The following is a 17,516-nucleotide window of genomic DNA, read 5'->3' on the forward strand; positions in this document are numbered from 1 at the left end:
TAGGTATAGAATATAAAGGTATATAGTAGTAAGTGATAATAATTTTTTGAAATTTGTATCGATGGTTTATTATGTTCAAAATTCAAACTATATAAACTTAAACGGCTTGTTTTCTTCGCTAGAAATTTGGATATACAGAGTATAATGCTCTGAGACTCTAACTTGTTATGCCACAGAACTAAAATTATTTTAAAAGTGTAAAATTGCTCAACATACATAACAAAAGTGTAAAGCAACAAAATGTTTGTTTATATAACAGAAATGGATGATGTTTTCTTAGTCTTTATGGTTGGTGGTGAAGGGTGAAAAAATGGATCATCTGTCCAATTCTTTTCACCCCAATGCTTCAACATACCTTTCCAATTGCATAACCTGTCTGTGCATCTCTTAAGTCGTCGATCGTTGATCTTCATCTTCCAATGTCCATCAACATACTTAGCCTTCTCTGCTTCCCTTCTATCCCATTCCAATTGCGCCTTTTGCTTGGATCGTAACAAGCAAAAGTCTTGTAGTTGCTCGGGCATTGCATCGTGCACTCTCCACCACTTGTGATGGGCAACATCACTCGCGAATTCTTGTAATATGTCTACATTCCAATTACAATCATAGTCGCGAAAACACAACCATGGTTTGTATCCTAAGTAGTGAAGTACATAAAGTACAGGAGGGTCAGCCCCGAAAAGGTTTGTTTTCTTTGCCTTCACTACTTCATCATCACCAATCCAGAAGTTCTTTAAGAAGTTCATATGCTTTGGTATACGATGCCACCACGTGAATATCTCGTTTAGGTACCCTTGATCACCTCCATTATAAGACTCAATCTCATTTATATGATCCATCAATAGCTGGAACGTGCAATTTGATGGCTCGATCACCATCACACCAGAGTTAAACAACGTCCCATTGTTCCCCGTGGCTGAAATCTGTGGCATCCTAAATAAGATGTCGATGTTTCTAAGTATAAGAAGATCAGCATCAATGAAAATGATTTTATCATAATCTGTCAACTGCCATAGTCTAAATTTACTATAGTTCCACTCATTGTAGGCATCTTTCTCTGCTTTAGGATTTCTTATTCTCTGTATAGTCCTAACTTGCCAACCTGCTGCCTCGAGTCCACTTCGATGATATTCACCAATCGATTCATCAACAAGAATAACGAGGTCTCTCGTAGACCCTGACATTCTAATACTTTGTGCTGCTGCTATAGCTCCACATACATATACATGAGCTGAATGCAAGATGGTTGCATATGCCTCGCGTCTTTTGTTCCCCGAATGTACTTCCTCTGTTACCATAACATAAACACTATCAAGACTCGATTTTTTTTGTGGCGTTTACATCAAAAGAAGGGTAAAAGTATATCTATCTTACCTGTTGTACCAAAGGGTAATGCAAGTTCACATGATCCAACAGGAAGTTGAACTTTTTCTCTTAGTACACTCAAGTCTGGCTTGTACAACCACGCGTTACCTTTTCTAGCAACGAGCTCGTTGCACCTATAAAGATTCGGTATAGGGAAACATTTGGTTATGAAAAGCAAATGCACAGGATGTATACCCTTAGCAGATGAAGCTAAACCAGCAGCAGCAAGTTGTAAGTGTAATCGCGCAACATCTCTAGACCAATTCCCTTCATTCCTACACGGTAATTTGACAGCTATGAGATCGAATCGTGTCCTAGGGACTTCAAGTTTTGGGAAAGTAGGACAACTTGGAACTTCATTTTCTTGTTCTTCATCAATCCATTCAGGATACAAGGTGTCCCAAGTCACATTTTTTTCGACGTAATCAAGATGAAGTACTGTTTGATTAACATTAGGAACAACTTGTGTCCATTCACTGATTTCATCTTTGTTGAAATTAAGAAGGCCAATGTTGTCAACAACTTTGTTTTGATTAGGCAATTGTTCCAAAACTTGTGATACTTCTTCCCAGCTAATGTCTATATCTGATATGTATCTAGGATCAGAGGCACCCCATATCCACCTGTTCACAAAATGTTGCCTGCATTATATAATTTGTTTACATTAATAAACAAACTAAGCTATGACCAATTCGGTGAAGTACTCCCTTCGTTTCAATTTGTTTGTCTGGTCTGACTTGACGTTGAGCTTAAGAAAGTAAAGAACCCTTTTGAATCATGTGAATCTTAACGTAATATCTTTTAATCTTATGGTCTCATACATGTCAGATGAAAAGTCGATATTAACAAGTTATCAAATTTTTAAACAAACTGAAGAGAAAGATAATACAACAAATGAAGTAGATGGAGTAGTAATTTGTTTTTTCTCCATTTTCTCCAATTATCATTAAGGATATATCAGAAACAATTTCTCTACTATTGAGATAAAAATAAAATTTGCGTACACTCTACCGTTTCCAGAGACTCCTTATTGCACCTAAATCACTTGATGTAATGATGTGGACTGATAGTAATGTAAGCCTTATTGACAATCTAGTAAGGCCTATTGTAAGAAGGCCCATAAATATATGACTAGGCCCTCTCATAAATAACTAGTTTTGCGTTAAACTTATGGGCAATTGACAGAAATCACATACTTTTAAGGTAAAATTATTATTTGTTCCTTATAAGTTTATAATCACACAAATTCCTCAAACTGATACAATAATATAAGCGATGATGCATTAATCTTATGCGCGAGATACATTAATAGTTAAGCAAGATATATTACATTCTATACATGATACACTAATCTGATGTACATTTTATACATTATACACTAATCTGATGCGCGAGATACATTAATTTGATGCGCTGATACACTAATCTGATGTGTGAAAAATGAAAGATTTTAGGAATTTGTAAAACTAATAGGAGATAATGATAAAAAGAGTACTTAAAGGTGTGATTTCTGTCATTTTTTTGCAATTCTTATGTTGTGTTATCAGTATAGAGAAGTTAAACTGATATAAATATATATTAGAGTAGATATGAAGTAGAGCATACCTTGAAACAGTGTCAGCATTATTATGTTGACAAACAGAAGGGGAAGATAGAATCATGTAGAAAGTACCAATCACAATGATAAATAACACAAGCTTTAGAGGATGAAACTTGCAATTTGTGTTCTTCTCTTGAAAAGGGTTTTGGAGAGGCTTTATACCTCCAACATCCTTCACTTTTATTTTTTGTAATCTCCTTTTGCATGCATCTTCTCTGTGAAAATTATGTACAAGTAGTAAAAAAAATAAAAAAAGTTGATTTAAATATTAAATTAAAAAAAAAGTAATTAGAATGATAATTAATATCCTTAACATCTCATTACATTAGTGTTCAGTATTTGTTTTTTTCAATTATTTTTAATTCACGCTAAGAAATTTATTTTAAGGTGAAAATGATGTTTATTAATATCGATTTTGATTTTTAAAACCTAAATACGAAACTTCTAATTAAGAAAGAGGTAGATGGCATTGCTTAGCTACTTCAACAAGTAACTAATCTGTCCTTCAACAAATAATAGTATTCCACATATTAAAAATATTATTATAATTTCTTAAACCTAGGTTGAACAGTTAATTGTTCACCTACCACATGTTGGATCACCACAAACTAATTAATCTAATAAATCTCCAATTAATTAAAAGGTTGCTTAGTCTAATTAAAGTGAGATTATAAAATTAAGATTATACAACTACTCTACCATCTTTTAACCAATAATTTTTCAGTCTCACATGGTTTTTATTTCCCTTACTTATGTGTTGTTATTTTAGAGAACAACTACTTTTCCACCAAAAAAAAAAAAATGTATGATACATTTTCTAGTAAAACTTATTTTCTAAGTTTTGGGGTTCTTTGCTTAAAAGGTTCCAACAAATTGCAAGGCTAATATTTTTATAAGTATTTTAATGTTATCTATAAATACGAAGAAAATGACTTTCTTAATGAAATTAGGAAAAATAAATTACACAAATATCATTTCAAGTGCTTTTAATATAATATTTTCTACTCAATTATTTTTCAGAAGATGGTTTTTGGAAAAAAAAATTATTTCACAAGAATTAATAATTTCCTTCCTACCAAAACACCCTAAATGCTAGATTGCTTGTTCAAACTAAAATATATTATTTGCTTCTATATCAATAATATATTACCACAACAATAATATACTCAGTGAAATTTTATAAAGTAGAATAAAGTATACATAAGCTTTATTTTGATCGCATGAAAATGAAGAGACTATTTTCAAAAGACCTTTAATTCAAATGAACAGATCAAAGTATAATAATAGAAAAGAGGAAAAACAACAATGAAGAAAATATTACAACTAATAGAAAATCAGTAATGGAACAAATATGCATAGAACCATAGCATAATTTTATTATATAGCAATAAATAACTTACATTGATCTTCTAGCCTCCATGATATCTGCCAAAACATATGAAGAAAATACATACACATTAATTATAATATCCAATAAGTTTCAACAAGACATGCTACAATGGAAAAATAGTATCAAAAATGTCCTATGCACCAATCATCATAATTGCCTATCAAAAAGACAAAGTGAAAAAAAAAAGAGAGATAGATTTTCAAAGTACAAAAAACTAAAAGGAAACCATGATTACTTCACAATAGAAAAAATATATCATTGCTTATTCACTACTATATTCAAAATATATAGTCTAGATTAATTTTATCATTCGTTATATTTTTACTCAAAACTATCGTGTAATTAGTAAAATAACTTTTAAATATTTTTTTTTATTAACAATTGCTTCAAAACAAGGAATTTTGAACCAATAGGCTCTTTGAATTATTCAAAATAAGACAGTTTTATACATATATAATTACATAATTCAAGCAGAAAATAATTTGAATTAGTTGAATCCACATCCTTAATCCACCACCACTTAAGCATACTAAAACATTAAAATTACTCTCATATATGGTTTAAAAAAAAGATGAACAAGAATTATATAGCACAATATAATTCAAAGAAAACAATAAGAATTATATGGCACAATAAATAATTCAAACTTACCTTTAATTTGCAAATACTTGGCAATGAGAATTACCACATTGAAAATATATATTGTTGTTTTCTTCTTCTTCTTCTTTGTTCTTTTTTATCTTTGGTTAATTGAAGGTTTTAAGATTTTGTATGAGAAAGAGAGGAGGAAGAAAGAAAAAGGACACACTCAATACAAGAAACAACACTTTCTATGATTGAATAATTCTTCAAAGTTTTTGTAAATATTTATATATATTTTTCTTGAAGCTACAATAAAATATATGCTATTTGAGATATGTCCAACTATTTTCTGGTGGCCATAAAAAAATATTAAAAATAATTTTTTTATTATGAAATGTCTTTTCAAGTCAATTGCAAGAACCAAGTTTTTTCACCAACTTCTTTGCTTTTGAATTGTCTCTTCTTACAAATTTAAAATAAGGAATACATGAATGACATTATTTTTTAATGCTTCCTTTTTTAGACTCTTAATTACAATTTATAAGTCATTCTATATATTAGGAAATTATATTTTCTTGGAAATTTTTATTTAATCCTTTTTCTCCTCTTTGGACTCTTTTGCTTTCTTGGAGTAGCTAGATAGGGAAATTATTTTCCAAAAAAAAAATTGTTTACTAAAAGGGGGTAAATGATCTTTTAATTTTATTTTTCTTAAATCCTGCATTTGAAATAATAAGTTTTAGAGCTTAAATAGCAAGGCAAATTTTCTTTTGGAAACTATTTTCGTACAAATCATACCTTTAATCCATATACAATTTTTATCGCGATACTTTCATGTCAAATATTTTCGAGTTGTTAATTGTTATGATCTATAATATTTTTCTTATGTAGTCTTGAAGTATGATATTTTAAAAAAATTCTCTTAAAGATTTATGTTCCAATTCACATTTAAAATTTTAAAAATTAACTTTCAAAATTCGAATCGTACCAGATAAACTGAATAGATAAATATATTCTAAGTGCACCATTTAAATATATTTCTTAGATTTTTCAATAAGATAATCTAGTAATATGTTCACTTATCAAAGTTAGACTAGAAAATTTTAAATCTAGAGAGGAAAAGGAAATTTAAGAAAATTATTATATTCCCTTCATAGAGAAATAGGAAGTGGTCAAATTTCAACTTAATAAAAAAAAGAAAAAAAAGAAGGACTCTCTTCAATAATTTTTTAATTTAAAAATATATTATGGTTGTCTATGTACACATGATGTAGAAGGTAGGATAAATATATACTTAAAAGAGAATAGTTCTAGTAGATGGATAATTAGGTCAATGAAAACAATGTGTTTAGTTTATGATGTGAAATTGGTGATTAGGAAGTTATATCTAATTAATTAATGACTTATACCAATAATTAATCATTTCAATTAGGTGAATTTTGGAATATATCACAATAATAAGAGTCTGTAGAAGGTGGTAATTCTTTTATAAATCCCAATTATACCCATAATTATAACTAGTAATTAATTTGATTAGTGTCTTAATATGAAATTTGATTTTGCTTTTTTTTTTAAAAAAAAAAAAAGTGGTCCATTTTAATCATATAGTGAATCATTTTGTTGTAGTAATATCTACTCAATTTATTGGTCAAAAGGTGATGAATCATATTGTGACTAATTTTTTTTTTCTTTTCCTTTTTAATAAAAACATTACAAAGAAAATATTTTTTTTCCCTTTTATTGCTTTTTCCCATGAAAAAAGTGGTGAATGTATCTGTTTAATGTTTTGACAAATTCACTGAATAATTTCTAATGATAAAAGAATAGTAATAGTAATTAAATTCTCCTTAATTATTTATTTCATTTCTCTTTAATTGCATCATGAAAAAGGCAAAAGTTACATCTTAGGATGTCTGTTAATATTTCCCAAAGTTGCTAAAATGGAGCTATCGTAATATGTTATACACTCTCAATAATTAATAATTTAATGGAGACTTTAAGTTATATCTATAAAAATGAATAATTACATGTATTCAAAAGTAATTACATAGTGCAACTAATTATTTTAAAATTTTAGTTTCTTTATACATAATTACAAATATAGTTAATTTACTGTATTTTCAATTATCACATTATTTTAATATTTGTTAGTATTCCTTTTTTTTTTTTTTAGATTTGTACTTTGTTTCTTATTAATAACTATATTTTCTTCTTTCTCTTTATCCCCATGAGATAACGATAACTAGTAAAATCTGTGTACACTCTCTCGATCTCAGATTCGACTTAGTTATAACCACGGAGATAAAATATATATATTGATTTAGAAAGCTTGAAAGATGAGCAAAAAAGATAGTGAAAATGAGGTATGTGCTAAAGTAAGGAGAAGAAGCAATCTACATGGCATTTTGTCAAATTACAAATGTCTTTGTTTCATACACATACAAATAATATTTGGTGAATGAAACCTTGCACCTATCGCTACGTATCACTTTGTCACACACCCACTCTGTGTATTTACGTGTATAACAAATATATATATACACACTTTAACTAACTTTTATGAATAGACTCATATCAAGCATTTATGGGGTGTAATCTAGTCGTCAACGAATATATATATATATATATATATATATATATATATATATATATATATATATGTCTCTAATTTTGATAGAAAGAGTTACACGCCTACTCAGTATCTACATTGATAAGGTAGTAATAGGTACATATGCTATGGTGAGTTTAGAATTTTCAATAGGAGACTTCAACGATATAAAAAGATAATCATACGAAGAGACTTGAAAATTCAATATAATTTGATATTTTTGTATATATATTGTAATTTTTTTGTCAAAAGAATTTGGATAAGCCCCCTATCCTAATTAATTCATAACGTCATAAGACTTGCTATAACAAACTAAACCTTACTTGATAGCATAAAAAATCTCTAAATACAATCAAGGTACTTACGTATATAACTTAATAATCAAGGTTTTTTTTTACCATTTTTTAGAAAAAAATAATGTTTGAAAATTTATAAACTTTGCCAAAATTACCACAATTACAAATTAAAATTGCAGAAATAATTGGCTTGAATTGAGAAAATTTAACCATTTGTACAAGTTGAGACCAACGGGAGTGTATGATCTTTTTTGGGTTAAAAATTGACTTTTTTTCTCATCTTAATCACCTACTTTAATTATTGGGACAAGTAGATAAGTAGCTATTTGGGTGAAATAATTGACAATCGACTGGTTACAAAAAGGTTTAAAAGGAAATTAACACTATATAATTAACCATATTTTACTATCATATATATAATTATTACATGTATTTTGAAATATTACGTATCTTACCATTCATTAAAAGTTTTCTACCATATATTGAAAAATATAAATTTGATACTTGTATTTTTACTACCAGATATATTAAAAAAGGGAGAGAAGCGAGTGAGATATAGGAAGAAAGGCGAGCGAAATATATTATGTATCTCAGATAAATGCAAATTGCACTAGATGTATATATATGTGTATGATTCACATGTATCTGAGATATGTAATGAATCGCCTCCCTCCCTCCCCATCTCACTTGTCTCTTTCCATATATATATATATATATATATATATGATAGAAAATTCTTAGTTAGTGATAAAATACACGATATTTTAAAAACATAAGTTATAGTGTATATGGTAGTGAAGTATTTCTAGTCAAAAGTAAGAAGCCTAACATATTTTTCATCTACATAACACTCCCTAGCTTGAAATCAATTTTCTTAGTATTGCATGTATATGACACTATATATGTATTCAGAACTTTATATTAAAAATAAATTTCCTCACTAATGTTAGTGTATGAGGATAAGATATTAAAATAAATAAATTGTAAAGATAAGTAAGGTAATGTATTTTGTAGTAGAAGCAAAGCAAACTTTCTCAATGCATGCTATCTTATTTCAATTTTTTTTTTTCATCTTTTGGCTTTGTATTAACCAGATGATTCTTACAATCCAAACTTAGCTTTCTCCTTTCTAAGTTTTACCATTTTTAGATAATATTCATTGTCAAATTTCTTAATATTTTTGTCACGACTTGTTTTATTTCAATAAGAAGAATAATTATATCAATAATAACCTTAACTATTACAAAGTTTCATCGTCTTAAACATATAATATAATCATATACATTTTTTTCAACAGAAGTAGAAATAGTAAAAGGTGGTTAAGTATAAGTCGACGTTTGACTATGTTTCATTGTAAAATTTGAAAAAACAGAATAGTTTTTTATTTCAATCTTATTTTTTCATCTTTTTTTTTTCCATTTTCCCTTTGTTTGTTACAACATTTTGTTGATATATATATGGGCCTATATTCCAATATTTGAGTGAAAGGTTGAAAATTCCTTTCTTGGACCGGCCCAAAAGTAGGCCCAAGGGGCACTTTCTTTGAGGTCTACATAATTACATGGAAACACTAGAAGAAAATTGAGCAAATATCAAACATAATAGATATAATAAAGCTCTATAAATATAGTTTCGATAATTGTGCTCTATAGCTATATAATTATATTAGATACGAAGGCTGCAATTGTGTATTTCTGTCTGTTTCGGACAATTAATTTACTATGATTTTCATAATCATATACAAATAGCTAAGATAAGCATATACAAAATTTTGTATTTATACAATCAGGAACCGAATTATAGAAATTCTGTATTTACACAAATCAGGCGAATTATTCTAATTAGGATAGCAAGAATTAGAAGAAATACAGTTACGAATTACAACTTTCTTAAACTGTAGTTATAGTACCTAATATAGAATAAATATTTACTATTCTACACAATGTTTCTAAAAATGATCTAATTATACAAATATTCCGATAATACTTGTGTAGATAAAAGATAATAATTTATTTTCTCAATTTTTAAATCAAACAAAGGAAAAGTAACATGCAATAACATGTTAATTTATTAGGACCTGCATCACACATGGAGGGATTATTTGCACTCTTGACTTCATTTTTAATTAATCTTCCTTTTATCAAAATATTTTATTTTATTTTACTCAAATTTAAGTTTAGTTTAGGTTTCTAATTAAAATTTTACTTTTATCCTATCGATTATGTTGAGCCACCCCTAGAAGATGTATCTGAGAGGAGATAAGGAGATATTTGAGAAATGATAAACATACGAAAGAATTTCTTTTAATTTTTTTTTTAAGTGATATCTTTTTAAAAATTATAATATCTTAAATTATGTATTTACGTAATCGATAATGCAATGGTGTACCCTCCATTTTGCGTACACAATATTATGTGACATAGAAAAGCATTAACGCAAAGGAATCAAAAAGAAGGCGTACACTCGTGCCCTTTAAAGTTGAATGATTACATAAACAAAAAACCAAAGATCACTAAATGAATTAAAAAAAATAAAAAAATGAAAGCACTAGTGAGTTATTGAAATTGAGAGTAAAAAAATATATCCTATAATTAAATTGCAATACCAAATGGACACCACTAATAGTTATCACTATTAAAGTGGACATATATATATATATATATATATATATATATATACGTACTACTTTGAATATTTTATTAAAGTGAAACATATTTGTTACGATGGTATTTATTTTGAGACGCAAGAAGCACTATAATAACAATATCAAATTCAATATAATTCTATAAAGTAGAGTCTATAAAGAATATAATGTATGTAAAAATTATACCACTATCTTAAAGATAGAAAGATCATTTTTGAATTATGATACTAGTCATTTTCAATTATTTCTTAATAATTGAAATCTCTTATAATAATTAAGAGTAATATCGTAAATCGAATCTTATCACAGAAATAGTAAAATGTCTATGGTCTCTAGCTCATTATTGCCTTGACAAAACTTTCAAACTCTTCAACTACTTTAGGGAAAAAAAATGCAACTCTAATGTTTTAAAAGTATGTTACGTATGGTAACAACTTATTCACCAACAATCCATGGTAGCTCATCAAACCCTATCTCAAACTATATATTATTGAAAAATATTAACAACCTAAGTCCCTTATGTCAATAACTACCCCCAAGAGCGGACTTTTATACTTTTAGAAGTTATTTGGTACGAAAATAACTTAATAGTTATAGAAAGATAATTTTTTATCATATATACAATACATATAACTTAAATTCATATAGACAATTGATTTACAATGATACCCTTCAATTTTTTGTAGGCTTTTGTATTTCATTAAAGATCAAAGTTGCTAGCCTTTTATCTTTTTTATTTTGTTTAACATTAAAAAAAAAACTTTTTAGCTTTGGAATGTCCCAATTTAAAAAGCTACTTATTCTGGTTGCAAGAACGACACTTGTAATTAAATAAAAGAAAAAGAGCTTGTCATATCTCTCAAATATTCGATATAGAGGTGATGTATCCTCGTTAAAAAAATATTTCATATATATCTTCATCGTCTAACAAATGAAACATATTTTCCGTTTTCGTTAGCAGGTAATCTTTTACTAAATTGAAAAAGGGGGAGGGAGGTGGAATCGTTTTTCTTAATATTTATTTGAGAACTTGCCACATTACTTTAAATACAATTTCACCCATTATTTTAGACCCCTCCATAGAAGAAGGCAATAACCACATATCAAGAAACATGAGACATTAATATAAGACTTTAGCAATATATAACTCATATTATAACAAGTTTCAAAATTTTCCAACAATTTGGTACAAGAGGTTATATATTGATTTTTTTCAAGAAAAAAAAAACGATCGGGGTAGGTATAGGGGGAGGGGATTACATAACAATGTGGAGAATCGAAACGATATGATGCGAGTTCAGATAGCTAACCAGTTGAGCTACTGTGATTCCCCGGTTATATATTGAGCTTGACTTACTCGATGTACATTAAACATTACTATAAGTTAATCAAGAGGAAGTCGAAATCCATTGAATGAAATTTTGTATAGAGTATGAGTTAACATGTTCATCTGGGATTTGGCTACTCCACGACACTCGTCCTGCTGTATTAGCTCCGGCACCAGTATTTCTATATTCTCCGTAGTATAGAGTCTTCAACGCGAAATCACCACTCCAAGGCAACCATCCGTTAGGCGATATAAGAGCCTCTAAAGTACAATCTAGAAACACGGTCCGAGAATACTCCTTCCATGGTCTTCCCAGAAAATTTTTGTGGACTTTGGGTTTGTTGTAGTACAAGGTCATGTATTTATCAGTTCCATTGATCAAACAATTTTGGAAGACGAAACCAGTTGATTGTGCAGGGTCTATCCTGCCATGAGCAGTCACAGCATTCGTCTCTCCCTTTTCAGGACGGAGTTGTCGAGGTGCTATTAGGATGTCACAGTCTTGAAAGAAAGAAGCTGAGTTTCCGAAAATGAAGTCTACATTACCTTGGATACGGCAGGACTTGTAGTATTGGCGCAAAGCGTGGGCGTATAGGGTGTCTTGATTGCCAATGAATTCACAGTTTTCTACAGCGGAAAGATCACTGTCGGATCGGAATGCTACGGCTTGGTGAGCATCCGGACCGGCTGTGTTTTGGAAGGTGATACCACTAGCCATGAATCCATCACCAACAACTCCTGTTTTACAAATACTAAACATTAGAACGACTCGAATCTACAAACGTCCTCCGTATGTCTTCAACAACAAATAGCAAATGCAGGTTTTATGACAAATGCAAACATTTTGCACTTCTAACAGACCCCTATGATCCCGAGACGGATCAAAAAAGGTTCACTAGGCCCATTGCTTTTCGCTCCATCTATGGATACGCATACCACAAAGTTAATGCTCATTGTATACATGTGTATAGATTATACTCATTCCAAACCCATCGACAATAAATTCTAACTTAGCGTTTTCTATGGAGCAAGGACTATGCCTTCCGTTTTTCATACGAAAAATCAATCCCACGGTTTGTAATGAATGCACGGTGTCATATTACTCAATGATCAGTGTAATTCCATACAAGTGGGATTGATGTGGATTGTTTCCTCGAGACCCTCGACTAAGGTAAAACATATAACAGGTTCAATAACAAATACTAATATGCTAAATGAAGTAAACATAGGTAATGATAACGAATAAGATAGTAATAAACATAACATAAGTATTAAAATTCAAATTCAATCAAATAAACTTACCAACAGTTGCAGTCTCATAAGTAGTAACACCAGCAAGACCAACACTCAACGAACCCGTAATGACAGTTTTACCCATTCCATCACCCAAAAACACCACATTCATCTTCTCCAACCCGACCCGAACCTTCTCCTCATACAACCCGGATTTGATCCATATCACAAACTTCCGGGTTTGCTCCTTCTCCGGTGCAGCATTCACCGCCTCCTGCACCGTCTTATAGTCACATCCTCCTTCCTTACACACCGTTACATCCGGTTTCAACCCGGTCGGCACTCCACCCTTCACCTGACCCGACCCGCTTGAACCCGAACCCGAACCTTCCCAGAACCCGTCTCGTTCTGTTTTGGGTACGGTCCATGACCCGGTATCAGCACCGTAAAGGTCGAAATTCACCATCATCCCCAATGCATTGCTGCTGTATCCGATCAAGGAATTGATAAACGACATCGTTTTAGATACCTGGGAGGTGCCATTAACGTACTTCAAAGCGGACCAGCAGTCGTATTGATACACCATAACGGAGCTCATCCATGCACGAGCGCTCTTGTATCCGCCGTTAATCACTGCCTGACCCGTTAACCCGACCCGATACTCCGCATACCCGAGCACCTCCATACACACTTTCCCAGCGTCCGTACGGTTCTGATTATTCCCTGTCGACGCATCTATAATTGCCTGCACCATCTCTTTCGCCTTATCGTTGTTCTTCGATGATACTTTAACAGCCGATTGGATGATCAACGACGTCGTTAGCTCAGACGGTAAGTAACCGGAATCCGTCAATACAGATTCACATGTTGGTGGGTCCCGTGAAGCCTTACAAGCACCACGGATCTGAAGTGAAATTGACGGGGATGTGGAGGAATGGTGGCGAGCGGCGGAGGAAATAGAGAAGAAGAGGATTAAGGAGAAGATAGTGAGTGTGAAAAAGGAAGCCATGGAAATGAACAGAAGCTTAAATTTTCGGAATAGTGTGGGTTTTGCAGGTTTTCTTAAGTGCATTGTAGGTACCCTTTTATACAAATTTGTGGCTGTAAATGCCAAAAAACTGTACAATTTCAAGAAGATAATTGAATTACAGTGTGAATATAGAATGGGGTTTGGTGAATTTGGACGAAAGTGAAAGTTCACGGGAGTGGATAGTGAACAGTGATGGCAATGAGGAAGAAGAAGAAAAAAATAGTGGCGGTGTTCGATTAGACATCGGCAAAATGTGCCTTTTATTGTTTAATAAACTTGATCTCAGTAAATATTTATCGATAAAATTATGAGTATATATATAATATATGTTAAGTAAAATATAAATTATCGATATTAAATAAAATCAAATTAAACGACATATTTCTTATCGTAAAAATGAGAGCTTTTAGTTTAGGGATTAGGGAGCTAAGGTAGTGGACCATTAGGGATCAAATTAAAAGCTTTGATTTGCTTTTTAACTTAGGGATCAAATTAAACTATTAGTAGTGGTTAATAAAATAGGTGCAAATGGCATGAGATGAAAACTCAAATATGTGAGGACAATAAAACAACAAAGGGGGTTTTGGGTTTGTATCATCATCATGCATATAATTCATTTTGAAAATGTATAACTTCTATACAATTTGGTGTGTGTTTTTGTCTCAATTCACACTATCACATATACTTTTGATTTAAAAATTTATGATCATATGTTATGGTTTATATATAGTTCTCGAATTTAAAATCGATAATTGAACGCTAATTTAGCATATGAAAAATTTGATATTGATAGAGTTTAGAAGATTGAATATAGATCATATATTGATGTTTATAAGATTGGATAATCTTGAATATGGGATATGGACATAATTTAGGGAAGGTAAATTAATTTGACTTATAGATATTGAACATGTTAGATTTGTGGAAGGTGAAGATAGAGTAAGGTAGCAAGAAAGTAGTTGACTTACTTTGGTTTAAGTATATTATTAATCATGATTCATTTTATATTTATCTTGTATAGTATTTATATTTTAAAGTGTATTTTACTTTACTCTCGAAGTGAGATACTTTGACAAATTCTTCAAGGTGCATCTTGGAACTCTTATTTAGCGAGGCTATGTCCCAGAGTTGCCTCAAGTATGTCGACAATCAAACCTCTAATCGATCTAGACACACAGAATTTTCGATATCGAAAAAGATTTGAGATTTCGATCGTACGTATAAATTCTAATGTTTACCCTTCACAAGGCTATACTTTAGATAATAACGTCTAAAGTCACACGCGAATTTTAATTTCACGATTGATATTTTTTTAAAAATAGATAAATTTAAAAATAAACAAAAGCTAAATAACGATTTAAGAATAGCTATTTAAGACCACCTATCGAAAAGAAAAAAAGGTCAAGCAATGTCCTTCTCGAAAAGATCCAATTTAAGAGCCAATATATAGAACCAATGGTTATTGAAAATAGATATTATTATTAGGAACTCTCGCTTTCAAGTTCTAGAGATGAAACTTGAGAATATTATTGTAGAATTTCTTCGATAGAATTTTAGACTTCATAATAATAGCTATTTTTCAATTAAAGAGCGAAAAAATGGCCCAATAAACTCTACTTCTACTATGGCCCAACCCATTTCGTTCTCTTACTCGGCCCATTTTTCTTATGATAAAGCACTTTTATGGTCTGCAATTAACTTTAGGGAAAAGGATACTTATTAAGTTCTATCAAAACGGAAATTATTATTATGCGTTTATTGTTTGATATCATCAAAGTATACGTATTTGCTTATTTATGTATCACCACTTTGAAAAAAGGGTCTAAAGTGAGGAGTGAGGGCATGGTACCCTCATGTATAAACGTGTGCAAACATTTATTTGTGTTACGCCATTTACTACAAGATATTTCTCTTGCATTATCAGCCATTTTGCTGAAGCTACTTCTCTATAAGATCATAGGCATATGGGCATGAAGCCAATGACATACATTATATTACTACTTTGATTCATATTATATGTCTTTTAAAATTTTAATAGGAAAAAGCAAGAAAGTTCCATCTATATTTATTAAGCTTTTGACTTGAGTTAAAAGTTAATGTAAAATTATTTGTGGTTTGTGTTATCAAATGAGCCACAAAGCAGGTAAATACAATTTTTGTTAATTTTTGTGTGTTATTGTCTATAAAGTTTTTATGATTCGAAATTTTCAAAAAAAAATATCAAAATTTTTCATGGACATCCATTAAGATCTTAGCAATGGACCTAGTTCATTTGGCGGAGCAACCTGGCGCATTTTGAAGTTCAAACGAATCCAAAGCAGGTAAACACAGATTTTGTCAATTTTCTTGTGCTATAATCTACGAAATTTTTGTGATCAAGAATTCCCAATAGAAAATGGTTGAAATCAATCATTGACGTCCGGTAAGACCTTAGTAATGAACCCAGTTCGTTCCGCGGGGAAAACGAGCACATTTTCAAGTTCAAACGAGTTCCTAAGCAGGTAAACACATATTTGTCAATTTTCTTGTGCTATAGTCTATAAAATTTTTGTGATCCAAAATTTCCGAAAGAAAATGACCGAAACTTTTCATGAACATCTCTTAATACCTTAACAATAGACCCAATTCGTTCCACGGGGACAACATGCACATTATCAAGTTCAAATGAGCCCCAATGCAGATTTTGTCGATTTTCTTGTGTTGTAGTCCGTGAAATTTTTGTGATTCAGAATTCCCTAAAGAAAATGCCCAAAATTTTTCATGGACGTCCCTTAAGAACTAGCAATGGACCTAGTTTGTCCCGTGGGGTAAATGGCGCATTATCAAATTCAAATGAGCCTTGAAGCAAGTAAACACAAATTTTCTTGATTTTCATGTGCTATAGTCCATAAATTTTGTGGTTCGAAATTCTCAAAAGAAAATGGCTGTAATTTTTCGTGGACGTCCTTTAAGACCTTAGCAATGGACTCAGTTCTTCCCGCATGGAAAACGGACGCATTTTCAAGTTCAAACAAGCTCCAAAGAAGATAAATGCAGATTTTGTCAATTTTCATGTGTTATAGTCCATGGAATTTTTGTTATCCGGATTTTCGGTAGAAAATGACCAAATTTTTTTTATGGACGCTTGTTAAGATCTTGGGTATGGAAACAGTTCATCCTGTGGCGAAAACAAGCGCATTTCAAGTTCAAACAACCGTAAAGCAGGTAAATAGATCTTTGCCGATTTTTATATGTTATAGTCTATGATCATGATCCGAAATTCCCAAAAGAACATGACTGAAATTTTTCATGGACGTCCATTAAGACCTTAGCCATGGACTCAGATCACCCCACGGGGAAACAATCACATTTTCAATTTTAAACGAGCATCAAAGCAGATAAAAATAAATTTTACCGACTTTCATGTGCTATAGTCCATGGAATTTTTATAATTCGAAAATT

General features: G+C 30.7%; 2 protein-coding genes across 3 annotated transcripts; both read right to left on the bottom strand.

Annotated features, from left to right (window-relative positions):
- Positions 1–162: 162 nt before the first annotated feature.
- Positions 163–5,381, bottom strand: LOC101245416 (UDP-glucuronate:xylan alpha-glucuronosyltransferase 1). 2 transcript variants are annotated; one of them, XM_010314173.4, is made up of 5 exons: positions 5,007–5,381; positions 4,366–4,390; positions 2,971–3,180; positions 1,375–1,988; positions 163–1,288 (listed from the first exon to the last, which is right to left on the bottom strand). In XM_010314173.4, the coding sequence occupies exons 2-5, from the start codon at positions 4,383–4,385 to the stop codon at positions 249–251; spliced, it is 1,884 nt and encodes a 627-aa protein (XP_010312475.1). In that variant the 5' UTR covers positions 4,386–4,390; positions 5,007–5,381; the 3' UTR covers positions 163–248. The 2 variants fall into 2 exon arrangements, with proteins under 2 accessions (XP_010312475.1, XP_004249893.1); XM_004249845.5 differs by having other exon boundaries at positions 1,375–2,006.
- Positions 5,382–11,611: 6,230 nt separating this feature from the next.
- On the bottom strand, positions 11,612–14,309 carry LOC101245713 (pectinesterase family protein). The gene is made up of 2 exons (NM_001324463.1): positions 13,115–14,309; positions 11,612–12,550 (listed from the first exon to the last, which is right to left on the bottom strand). Exons 1-2 carry the CDS (start codon positions 14,115–14,117, stop codon positions 11,874–11,876), a joined length of 1,680 nt encoding a protein of 559 aa, NP_001311392.1. The 5' UTR covers positions 14,118–14,309; the 3' UTR covers positions 11,612–11,873.
- Positions 14,310–17,516: the final 3,207 nt, after the last annotated feature.

Source organism: Solanum lycopersicum, chromosome 11 (assembly GCF_036512215.1).
Source record: "Solanum lycopersicum chromosome 11, SLM_r2.1".
NCBI lineage: Eukaryota > Viridiplantae > Streptophyta > Magnoliopsida > Solanales > Solanaceae > Solanum > Solanum lycopersicum.